The sequence below is a fragment of the Parambassis ranga genome, chromosome 5 (genome assembly GCF_900634625.1).
Source record: "Parambassis ranga chromosome 5, fParRan2.1, whole genome shotgun sequence".
In the NCBI taxonomy this organism is placed as follows: Eukaryota; Metazoa; Chordata; class Actinopteri; family Ambassidae; genus Parambassis; species Parambassis ranga.
Genome location: NC_041026.1, coordinates 15881227 through 15894067, shown reverse-complemented (window position 1 = coordinate 15894067; position 12841 = coordinate 15881227). Strand labels below are relative to the sequence as shown.

Below are 12841 nucleotides of genomic sequence, written 5' to 3'. Positions count from 1 at the left end.
TTATAAAAGCATACCTAGTAGCTAACAATCAGCTAATTAAGCTAGCTCTCTAAAAAAAAGTTCGTACACACTGTCTTTTCGTGAAAGTATAGGTAAACCAGCGTCTCGTTTGTTTACCTTAGACTACAGACTATAAATATAATAAGTCAGCTAGTTGGTTTTGTTAAAAAGTGATAAAAATCCACTGACCTCCATCAAATATCAAACTGTGTTTTCTATGTTAGCTAGCTACGCGCCTGATTTGAGTGTATTCCGGCCGGACATGTTGCCAGTCAGCCAGCCTGTCTGTATGAAGTATTGCTCCTCTTGAAAAAATAGTCCGGCTTAACAATTCGTTTAGATGCACTTATCAATGTAATGTAATGCTAACTTAAGTACATTTTGTCAACTATGTATATTCAAAGTACAAAATAAAGTCTTCCAAATAGAGAAAATCATTATGTGTTATATTTCTGGTTAATCACAACAAAAGCCCCACTGATACGCACAACTGACTAGTGTCAAGGTGGAGTGTAAGAGTGTAAATCAAATGTTATGGTGAAATGATTTGACAGTAACTGCTTGTTTATTTGGCTGGCTGATGGTGGGACTGCTCCCCTAATAGTCATTAGTGCCCTTATGATGACTGTAAAGGGGTCTTTACATGACTAATGAACCAGCTGAAAGACAGTAATAGAATGCTGCAGAGATGAGTCCTACAATACAGAAATGCACTGTCGAACCGCTTTTAGTAGCTGAGTGAGACTAGAGTGGTGGTCATGGTGGCCGTGGTTCAGTTTGTTGATAGCATTTATTTATTTTTCTACAGGAAACCAGGAGCCCTGTGTAAAAATCTCAGTCTATAAACATACAGGGTCGCTCTGGCACGAGATATACTTTACAGGTTCATCAGTTTAGTTTAAATCATACTCAACTGTAGCCTACTGATTCTTTCTTGAAACTTTATCAGGACAATAAAACTACTGAAACTGGTTACTATCAGGGGTAAAAATAGATGCCTGCTGCATCTCTTATGGCTTTGTAGTTGTTCTGAGGACCTTTAACTAACCCCAACACAAACCTCACTCTATATTTATCTCTACACTAGACACAACAGAATCGACAGGTTATTTCTTTTACTCTGCTCGGCTGAAAGAAGTCGTGGTTCTTTGTTTTTTCTTCTTATCTTGCATCTTGTTATCTGTAGGCGTCGAACGTTTGATGGCGTCTTTTTATAAAAGCAGTGAATTAGCATTGTACACATTCAGCCCACTCACATACCTTTTTAGATAATGTTAAAAGTTTGCTAAAAAGGATGTTCAGACTGGAAGGTGACATCAAATGTGATGGTTCAGTGTTTCAATGACAAGCTGACAGATTCTGGTTAGATTTGGTTTCAAACTTCCGGCAATACAGAGACTCACCGCAGCGGCACAGCACTCCTCCAGTGAAAGGAAAAAAATGTTTCTACAGCCAAGAAGCTGAGTTTGTGAAGAAATAAATGTTCCTGTTTTTTTTGTCATTTGACCAGACTGTGACCTGTCTGTGATCTGTCGATGGAAATTTATGAAGGTGAAAGGACTTTCCATTTTACTGTTCATTTTGGTGCGTACTTTTTAATCTATGGTTTAAACTCTGCTGCACAGCGTACAGAAATCTTTTATCAGGTCTGTTCTAAAAGCAGCAAAGTGTGAGTACTCTAATTATGTTCACAACTGAGTACTGTGAATTAAGACAGCTTCAACGCTTTTCTTATTTACAGACCTACACACACACATTCCCTTTACTCTTTCTCACATGTATAATGTCCTCCCTACGCAGACTTTCTGCATGCTGAGCTAAAAAAAATAAAATGACGCCCTTGAGAGTTTTGCTGTCACAAACAAAATGAAGCAATATTTTCCCATTGTTTATACATTCAGGTCCCTGTGGACCGTAGCTCTGGTATCTGACAATGTTCATCATCAGTGTGCTTGTGTGTCTTTACAGGGTGTCTCCTACACAGTCATGACACTGTAATTATTATAAAAGACATGTCATTTATCAGGCTGTAGAGGAATGCACACTGCGGTGTGCACTGATACACGGTGAGGCTGCATCAGCGTTGTCTCACTACCAACGAATCTTTACATTATGATACTTAATCTTTGGCCTCCATCCGTCTTCCTCTGCACTCAGCAGGGCTCCAGTAACGTCGGGATGAGCACCAAGACAAACAGTGTTTGGCTTGTGTCGACCCGCTTTGGTGCGTTAGCCGCCCACGTCCATGTCCCTATGAGCAGCTTTTAATGAGACGTTCCCACAGATCTCCTCTGCCTCATCGTCCCATGGACCAGGAGCAGGGTGTGTTTCCTCTGTCTTCACTTTGCATGTCATTGTGGGCATGTTAACAAGCTAGCTGCAGCCTGTACCATCATGGCATACCACTAGATGACTTTCTGCTTCCTGGCGCGCAGTTTACGTCAACCCTCCACAACCACTAGAGACCTGGGGAAAAGAGAGATAATGCAGTTTATCCAACCGCTAATCACAAAGGTGGGTTTTTGGTTAAAGTGGTGTAGCAGTGTTGGATGATGGTAGACACACAGACACACTTTTAAACCAGAAAACAGAGGACACACATCCGTAATGAAAAAAAACACATTTAATGACAATATTGGTTGGACATGATTGACATGTGCATGAAGGTCTGCTGTCTTCAGGGTGTTGATAAGCAGGAGGATGGCGGTGAATGACAAAGTGAGAAGTGAGCTGACTTTAAGAACAACAATCCTTATCACTATTGTCATCACTTTAGGACCTTGTCCATCATCTCCAGCAGTGCTGTTTTTTTGTGTTCCATTTTTTCTGATTCTTTAAAATGCTTTTCAATAATGGCAAACACTACAACACAGTTATTGGGACATGTCGCCATCTGCTGGTGCAGCAGAGGTTGTTCATCCCATCCATGGTTGACAGGCACCTCTTTTAAAGTGATGAATTATTTCCTTATCCCAACATTTAGATACAGTTGTGAACAGCAGTTTTTATGCAGTTAGATTGTGAAGCTCTGTAGTATTAATGACAGTAATAAGATATAAGCAATTACTGTGCTTGAGTTGTTATGCACGTCTCTGTAGGAGCACATACTGTTTTCCAGCTGAAGGAAGCTGGTTCAAGGTCTAATTCATTGGCCACTTGCCCTGCTGATAAAACAGAACTATCATTGACTTCATGTTGTCAACTCTCTACAGGCACACACACATTAAGGGAATTTCCAGTTGGCTCAACAAAGAATAACATTAATACTGTTTAAGCTGTATATGTATTTATATTGAACTGCCAACCTGATGAGTGGTGGACAACCACTCTACCACCTGAGACACATCCAGCCTAAACCTGTTTGATGTTGTCAAACCAGAAAGGATTCAGTTCATGTTTTACAGGAAAGCAAATTCCAGGTGAAAAATTCAGGGCCACCACAATATCTACGACTGTGGAAATTTGAAAATGAATTGCATTCAGGCAGTCTTTTTTCAGTCAATTTAAACACTTTTTTTGTTTCTCTCAAACCAAAGGACTCAGCCTGTAGCATGGATCTCACTCAGTCAATCTGTGGAATGATGGAACCACATCTTTATTAACTTTTTATCTGTACAGAAAAAAATAACATTTCCAGTCACCAGATCATGCAAAGCAATATTGCATTACAAATAAAAACACGATACAAAACAAACATTATATACTGTACCATAAATATGGAGCCTCAAAAATAAATAAATCAATCAATATATTACAAAAAATAAACTCCTGAGAGATGACACATACGTACATACAAATACAATATGTTTCATAATTTACTTGCAACAAACTGGAATTGGATAAGCAGACAGGTTGACAGTCAGGTTTGCAGGTTTTTTTTTTTTACACATACTATATGTACTTAAATGCAGCAAATTTTCAAATGATGGGCTCATTTCAGGTTGCGTTAATTTCAAATGGCAAACCCGACACCTTAACATGGGAGAGTGTAAATCTGACACCCAGAGCGATCCGGACTCCCGCCACTGAAAGGAACCTTAAAGGGAATGTAGGGAATAACAGATACACATATCCTGTATGTATGGTAAATATTCATATTTATAGTAGAGTGACAGCGCTCAACATGTCATGTTGAGGTGTTATTGCACTACTGTCTCAATGTCTTTTCATGAGAATAATTAACAAATTACATTACTGCTTGATAGATCTACACAGAGATGAAACAAGAAATCAACGCTCACAGCTACAGACACGAGTTTCCACCTGGAACGCATTCAATCACTTTGCAGGATTGATTTACTCAGTCATCGATGAGAAAAGTAAATGAACACATTTCAGGCGGTAACTGACTCAGGTCTGCACAGCTAACAAACTGTGCTGTGAATTGAAAACATGTTCACAATAAGGCTACAACATCTAGAAAGAGAGAGAGAGAGAGAGAGAGAGAGAGAGAGAGAGGCAACAGAGGGCAAAAACTCAACACTTATAGAGCTTCTGTCTGCTCCAGAAGTCACACACACACACACACACACACACACACACACACACACACTGAGCCACTTGGAGGAGCCATGCAGAACACAGATGAACACACACACACGTTTTTTCCCCTCACATGTCAGTGACAAAAAAAGGGGTCGGTTGTGTTGATTGGTGGGACGGGGCAGCAAATGAAGGACCAGAGACACAACGGCTGGATTTGCACAGGAACAAACTCTCACTTACAACACTGATACACTGTGTGGGGAGAGGGAACCATCAAATGTTATATTTGTAAAATTTGTATAAATCCAAGCCACTGAATGAAAGAGTTATGTCACTGACAAAAGCTAATTGAAAAGTGCTGCTAGATTTTCTTTTTCTGTTATTGGCTTATATCCCTTTATAGTTTTATATGTTTATATTTATATACTGTATGTACATTCTTTCTGTACCATGTGTTGCTTAAATTTCCTCTGGGAAAAATAAAGATTTTTTTTATTCTATTCTACTATGTTCTTATTCAATGACGTAACTCCTTCAAACCACCTTCCTTCACATGACATTCTACCCATCAGCCCTCACTGTTACTGACAAAGGGAAGCTGAAGAGGGAATACAGTACAGTAAACACATAAACTTTAATCTCTGGTTCACATTAATGGCAATCAAGTCACCACTGGCCATTAGTAAACAGAGGGCCAGCATCAAACAACAGGGTGTGGTGGGAGGGGCTGAATATATGGGTGCATTTGTGTCTAGTCAGAGAAAAGGCTGGCGAAGGACTTTCGAAGGTTGCGAATGGTCTCAGCCTTCGCCTCCTCTTGGCCATCACCTCCGGAGCTCGAGACCCCGCGGAAGAAAGAGGAGTCGCTGAAGGCGTTGAAGGCATTGGTCAGGGACTGGGACTTACTGGGAAGGGAAAGAATAGGAAGAAGAACAAAGGGGAAGGATTATGGGATAGAAGAGGAAAGAGTTAGTGATGGGGGGGAAATGAGGAGCAAAGACAAACAGGGAAATTCATAAGAGGGCCACACATAATGTGTAAATATAATGATCTCCTACTGCAGAATAACTGTATTTTTTTTAATCTAATAGAAATTATGGCCCATTGAAATGCATGTCTTTGCATTATCAACAGTGCATGTTGATAATATGACTCTTACTTCAGCAGAGGATGGGTCTTTTGCTGGGTCTGTTCGTCCACCGGGGCCTGCTGGGCCTCAGTGGGTGCTCCGGCTGCTTCAGCTGTGACAGGCTCTGGGTTTTGGGATGGAGAGGCTGGCTTGGGCTGAGGCTGAGGCTTAGCAGGAGACTGGACATTAGGTGGAGACTGGCTGGCTTTGGCTGGGGACTCAACCTGTGCTGGTGGGGTGGGGGCTGTGACGGCATCTGAAGCCTGAGCTGGGGCCTGGGAAGCAGGCTGGGGTTTGGGTGAAGCCTTTGGAAGAGGTGGGGTCTGTGGCTTTGGTTGGATCTGTGGCTTGGAATTTCTGCGCACAGGAGGTATGGGCTTTGCAGGTGGTGTGGGTTTGGGGGGCAGATCTTTTGGCTTGCCGGGTGCTGGGGACGGAGAACCTTGAGCCTGGGGCTTGGGCTGCTCTGTGGTAGGAGCAGAGGCTGGAACTGTGGGAGAAGGTGGAGGCGAGGCTGCTGCTGCTGCTGCTGCTGCTGCTTTGGCTGGGGCAGATCCTGCTGCTGCTCTGGTTGGGGCCGATCCTGCAGCTGCTGCTTTGGCTGGGGCAGATCCCGGTGCTGCTGCAGCTGCTGCTTTGGTTGGAGGAGAGCCTGGAGCTGCTGCAGCTTTAGCTGGGGAGGACGGTGACGCTTTGGCTGGCACTGAGCTGGAAGCAGAATCTGGGGCTGACTTTGTGACAGATGGAGCTCTTGTCATTGGTGGAGGCCTCTGCACTGGAGGCTTTGTGACTGAGGCTGCCTTCTGGACTGGGCTTGGTTTCTGAGCCTGTGCGGGTCTCTGACCTGAACCTGGACCAGGTTTCTGGGCCTGGCTGGGCTTTGGTTCTGGTTCAGATGCTCTCTTGGCTGATTCTGATGACTTGTCCACACTCTGTGCTTTGACTGGTGCACCTAAAAGATTGAGACAGATTTACATATAGCTTTGAAGGTTTATAACACACAAAAATGCAAAAAAAAGCAAAATGTAAAATTAAGAAAGGAAGTCATAAAAAGCATTGTTATTTGAAAATCTGGCTGGTGTTGTTTTAGTTCAGCAGTTAGAAAACCAGGCATCTGAAACACTAAAGCAGAACATGACACTGATATTGAGCTACATGCCCATTCACATAATGACCTCTCACATTCAGAAATATCCTGTTCAGCTCATCTAACAACAACAGACCAGGGGCAAAGCAGGCTCTGGATGTCTGAACTGTGATGACCAGCAGGTGGCAGCAGATATGCAGTTAAGAGAAGTTGTTTGATGACTGGCCTCTGTCATGCCAAGTGTTAGTTGCTTGTTATGCAAAACAATAATATGTTTGTTGATGAAACCAGGCAGTAGAAGTAAAAAGATGAAGATCAAGGACAGCAAACAACAAAAATTCAGATAGGAGTGAAGAGAGAAGCAGCAAAGCAACCTGACATGCAGCACAGAGGAGTCAAATGATAGCACATGCTGAATGAGGGGACAGGGATGAGTTTCCAATGGCTGATTGTTATTTAAACTGGATGCAGGAATAATGTGTTATCCATTAAAAATGTATATGAAATCAGTCTCTTAAGACTGATAATACACTATATATTCATTTGTGTTTAAATCCATTTTAGTGTCATTGTCATGAAAATTCATCCCAGATGTTCTCAGAGAGTCGCTGATGTCAGGCAGCTGGATGGCCATGAGTCTTACGTTTTTATCAGAGACTGTCATTAAGCATCCCAATGGTTGCTTGGGACTCACGTCGCATAAAAACCAAAGAAAATACCATTTGTACATAACGTAAATTTGTAAAAGATGACACAATAAAGATTTGCTTGGATACAAACCCTGAATTAGACATCATTTTAGTTTGCTCAAAGATCTGTTTCATGATTATAATTTAATAGCATGCAAATCAGCAAACTAGTAAACACTCTGACATGTGTTTGAACTGAATAAAATCTCATTAATCTTGTTAATTAGGAAAGTTTTAATGTCTCTATTATGTTAAGAGTAATTCAGTGGTCTGTATCCAGGCAAATAAGGAATGATCATGCAAAGAAAGGAAATTATGTTCATCTTTAAAACTTTTAATTAATCAGTTTTTAACTGCCAAGACAAATGCGTATTGTGTACCGTATGAAGCCAGTTTGTCTAACACAGAACAATGAAGGGTTGTTTACACCCAAAGACAAACACCAAGTAGTTATTCACAAAACATTAAGATGTCGCCATAAAAAAATGGACTCAAACAGAAACTAGCGCACCGATCAAAAGCTGCACAGACAGGTATAATAATGTATTTCTCAGAAAGCATCTAAATATTTACTGATGAAATATATTGTATCTGCCACCATCACATCATCTTTTAGTGTTGAAAGGCAATGATATGAATGCAATATTCAGATAAGTGAGGCTGAAGCTGCACATCTTAATACTTGCGGCACATCTCTGACAATTACCATAAGACACAAAAAGCACCACGCAGGAGACAGGCGTGCAAAATGAGAACTCAAACAAGCAAACAAACACACCCACTGACAACTCCGTTAACAATGGCTTTGTTCATTTACTATGCTGCTTCAAGTAGGCACATTTAGTTTTTTAAACGTCTGCCCTGAGCACAAACACAACCACACACGACACATAATAGCTGCAACACGCTGGTTAAGTGCACTGTACTGTACATCTGAATCTTAAAGATCGATGAAATCATAGCTTAAACAGACAGGAGAGGCCTTTTTCTGTTCCTCGACCCAGACTAATGTGAGCAACTGATGCCACTGCAGCTGTGATACCAGTGTGTAAGTTTAAGACAGTGACAATGGGACACTGTAACCTCCAAAGAACAGAGATAAGTGTGCAGACAAAACACAAACTGCTCTTAGTCTTAAATTAGAACTCTGACATTCTGGAAAATGCACCTATTCATTTTCAAGAGTTAAGATTATTACCACTTTTATACCTGTAGACTAAACTACAGGCAGTAGGCAATTAGCTTAGCACAATGTCTGGGAAGAGATTGCATGGCTATGTCAAAAGGTAACAAAATCTGCCAACAAGCTCCCTTTAAGGCTGTGTCCACACTGGGCAGGTCGGGTTTGCTTAAAACAAACTGAAATGTGATCATAGCATGTGCTAAATGAACATAAACAAACTAAAGACAAGAGTTAAAAGTGACCCTTAAGATCATCTGGTTTGACAAAAAAGAAAAAGTGTTGCATGCTAAGAAAACAACACATGAGCAAAGGGCCAACATGGAGCTAAACTTTGGTCCGAGAGGCACATTGTGGCATAGACACAGATCTAACAAAGTCAATTCAGCCCCGCATGATATCAATGATACATGATTGGCTCTGAGCAGCACTTTAAGCTTTTGTATGGATTATACCGGAAGTTTTAGACATATTTGTTGGAGGATTTTATTCACTTTAGGCGGACATTGTGCTAAGCTAATGGTACCCAGCTCCTGGTGGAAGGTACATGTTTATTACACAGACATGAACACTGTGATCATCTAACTGAGTGAGTGGTGCATTTCCAAAAATGTCAATGTTCTTCAAGCATTTGTTAAACAGCCTGTTCATTTGTTTGAACAGACTGCACAAGCATCTTGGTTGTAATATATCACAGCATGTTTCTGTTTAAGCTGCATCAACACAGTCCCAGTTCTACAGAACCCAAAGCACTGAAAACTGCCCTATAATCATTACTTTAATTCTTCTAGATAACTAATGTGTTTTTTCATCCAATGGCAGCACTTGTGTTGAATGTGTTAATTTTGTCTGCTAGTTAATTTTTTTCATTCAGAACTGGATGTCAGAGAGTGAGAGTGTTTTCTAGACATGCTTTGATCCTGCAGTGGCAGTATCACTTTTGTAATGGATAACAGTGTTCACACCACCTTGAGGCTGAGGACGCTGGCCTGTGGTCCTGTTTGGATCTGACATTCCTTCCTTAGGGGCAGCACTCTGGAAGGAAAGCATAGCATTTAAGTAAATCTGAAGAACAGCAAAAAATGATCTCCCTGCAAGCAATGAATCTGTTTTATTTATTCGATGGGGCCCATAATAAGCACACAGCCTCAGTTTGACTGTGCGTTCACAGAGCTTTCACCTGTTGCGGCTGCACGGTGGTTGGCTTTTGGCTTTGAGGGGAGCGAGCAGGCGAGCGGGAAACACTGGATGACCTAGCAGCCAGCGCTTGGTTCATCTTAGTCAGCACCACCTCTGAAATGAGCATGCGGTCCTCGGCCTGGTGATCACCGATCAGCTGCATAGATGAACCCACAACCTAGAAAACCAGGTGCAAAGATATCAGCACTTACATAAAAACATTTCTCAGGTGAGTTTTCTGCATCAAATTGGAGATTCCTCCAATTAAGCTAAAATCTTCTTTGCTTTTTGCTGTCGTCTTTGTTTCCTCACCTCACCTCATTTGTTTGTTTAGTTTCAGCTGCACAAGAACCTTGATAACAATCAGATTCTTCCATAGTGGAGAGGTTGAGTGGATCTAAGTGGCTCTGTGCTGACTGCCAGAGAGAAGCAGCCCTCTCTAGAACGTGTTGGCTTGTGCCTGGCTGATCCCTGAGCTGGTGGAAATCCTGGAAATCACTTGACAGTTCAGTCCAGTGGCCAAATTAGTCTATGCTTCAGATCATGAGCCTCCCTGATGATCTCCAGTTTCTTACTTTCAAAGCTGACTGCTATCTAGTTTTATTCCTTTGACACTCTGGGGCAGCTCTCTGCTCGACCTTCTGCCTGTCTGTCACAAATCATGTCCCAGTGCCTCTCTTTATAGGGTGGCCGTACTTAAGGGTATAAATCATTGGTTTAGTTCAGAAGGTTTGTCCAGGTTTCATTATTCTGATGCCATGTTTGCCAACTTCATGAGCCTTCCTGAGCCATCCAGTCAAACAGTACACCAACTTCCCTTCACTCAGAGTTCCTGTCTTCTTCCTCGCCTGAGATTGAACCTCCAGATTCTGATCCTATCTTCTTTTCAGATCCCTCTACGTTCCTTCCAATATGTCCAACTGGATATGTTTTTATTCCTAAGGTCTTATGCTGACCCACTGTATGTATTTAATTCCCAACTGGACTTTAAAAGCGCTATAAACTATTTTCATCAGTGCCACTGGCTGGGGTATCATAATTAGACATTTTCCATACTGAGACATGTAGGAAGGGTATTATTACAGAGGAGAGCATTTCTACATTAATGTGTTATTAACAACCACTGTGGTCAGGAGTAGAGACTTTGAAACATGAAGACAATTTAGTAATTAAATACTGGAAAGAAAGAGACAGTGAAGTTTGAAGAGACCAGACAGAGCTGTGTTGAGACACATAAAATAAATACTAATAAAATATGTGGCCCATAGAGAGTGTGTACACTCAGCCTTGAAATATTACCAACATTCAGCAGTGTAAATTAGACCAGACATGCTGCTGCATTTACTACTCATAGTTCTTATTAGTGCTCCTACCTACCATGACTCCCACAGGCTGATGTCAACATGGTGAAAGTTTCCAAACAAGAGGCAGGAGTTAATAAATTGTAGCACTGCGTAATGCTTTCCTCAGCACTTTTTCTCACCTCAGTAATGTAGTCGTTGCCATTCTTGCCACAGATGGCTTTGACAGCACAGATATCCAGCCCTCCGAAGATGTCAGAGCAGGTGTCAACCCAAAGTTTGTACCTATCACAGAGACAATTACACGTGACTTGGTTTAGTAAAAGTTGTTAAGAATCTGTTCTCTAACTTGAAGAGTTGCAGCTGTATAACTGCCAAACAGAACTGGGAATGAAATGACCCTTTCCTGCCTTACAGTTAGCTAAAAAAAAAAAAAGTCTTGTTGCTTCTGTAGATTCAGGCTTGAGTGGCTGCTGCTGCTTCTGTCTGGAAGACTGCACACAATCAAACTCAGGCCAAAGCAGCCAAATCAATACTCACCTAGAGGATAATGTAACTGTACTGAGGCAGGTATCTTGCTTTTTTTCCAAATAATTTTAGCATAAATTCGGAAGTCTGAAGTCTCTTGACTTTTGAGAAACTTTAGCCAATACTTTCTCATTCTGACGGCACATGTAGTGGCTTGTATTTGTTTTCCAGGCAGTGTGTCGTGTACATGACACACTGACACGCTATTTGATCAAAAATGTCACATTATTATGTGACTGAAAGTTGCACTTTACTGTCAGTGAACATGCTCAATATTCTTGCGGACTTCATTAAAAGGGCTCTATTGGAAGTAAAGAGGCTACAAGACTGGCTGAGTGTCACTCTTTTTCAGGCACCAAATCATAAAGGAAATGGGATGGGAGTTGTTGCTATAGTCACCAAGATTCAAACCAGGATTCTTTTCTGTGCCTAGACACAACCGAAATGTGTTTGAAACAATAATGCAATAATTACCAGGCAAAATTGGACTTATAGAAAAAAGAGAAATGGCTTCTGATGAGAATCAAACCTGGTTTTCCCGAAAGGAAATATCAATAATATCAATTCCTTATACTTATATATTGTATCTCTATTTCCTGTTTTTTAAGCTGTATTCCAGTGGTGAATGTTGGTACAGCAGCTGCACCTCACACCTTCTAGCTTTTTACACACATGTGTGCATAAGTCAAACTACATACTTTGAAAACTGTCTTTAATCCTCACTGTAAGCTGTGAGCAAGGTGAAAACAGAAACATTTACTTCTCTTCCTTAAGGGAGGTGACAGTAGTTTAATTTCTTTCTGCACAAAGATAAATATAAACCTAAAATCCCAAACACAAAGAGCAGCTCCAGTCCACTAAAAATATCTACTGATTTCCAAACATCTGTGTTTACCCATGTGAGCCGCTCTCAGCTCAATGAATCTGCTGTTCTTTGTGACTAACTGTGACATAACACAAGGGCGGCATGTGTGACACCAGGGCTGCCTGAGCATCACTAATGTGGAAGCTGTGTGCTCACTTGTCAGTCATGGCTACTTGTTCCAACAGGGCAGATCCGGTGTTGCTTTTCCAATTACCAGAAATGGAGGTTCGCCTGGAAGAGGAGAGGAGAGGAAATTGTGCATTAAATGATTACAGACGTCTCACTTTAGAAATTATAAAAACAGGTATTTAATGGCAGACAGAAGTAGACAACATTGTAGCAGGAGGCTTGTGTTTTCTTACTTCAAGTTAATAGCCTGTGTAGTCAGGCAGTGAGCA

At 41.4% G+C, this 12841-nt stretch overlaps 2 protein-coding genes across 5 annotated transcripts in view; both read right to left on the bottom strand.

Moving 5' to 3' along the window:
• pparg (peroxisome proliferator-activated receptor gamma) overlaps positions 1-216 on the bottom strand; it is a 29263-nt gene extending 29047 nt beyond the window's left edge. For both annotated transcript variants that reach the window (XM_028404967.1, XM_028404969.1), the window contains exon 1: positions 190-216. The gene's annotated coding sequence lies outside the window, so the exon portion shown is untranslated. The remainder of the gene's footprint in view (positions 1-189) is intronic.
• Positions 217-3729: 3513 nt separating this feature from the next.
• The window catches only part of syn2b (synapsin IIb), a 65796-nt gene continuing 56684 nt past the window's right edge, over positions 3730-12841 (bottom strand). For all 3 annotated transcript variants that reach the window (XM_028405602.1, XM_028405600.1, XM_028405601.1), the window contains 6 exons: positions 12600-12674; positions 11233-11335; positions 9751-9927; positions 9539-9605; positions 5645-6566; positions 3730-5390 (listed from right to left, as the gene is read on the bottom strand). In XM_028405602.1, coding sequence (XP_028261403.1) covers positions 5237-5390; positions 5645-6566; positions 9539-9605; positions 9751-9927; positions 11233-11335; positions 12600-12674 — 1498 coding nt within the window. In that variant the 3' untranslated portion in view covers positions 3730-5236. The remainder of the gene's footprint in view (positions 5391-5644; positions 6567-9538; positions 9606-9750; positions 9928-11232; positions 11336-12599; positions 12675-12841) is intronic.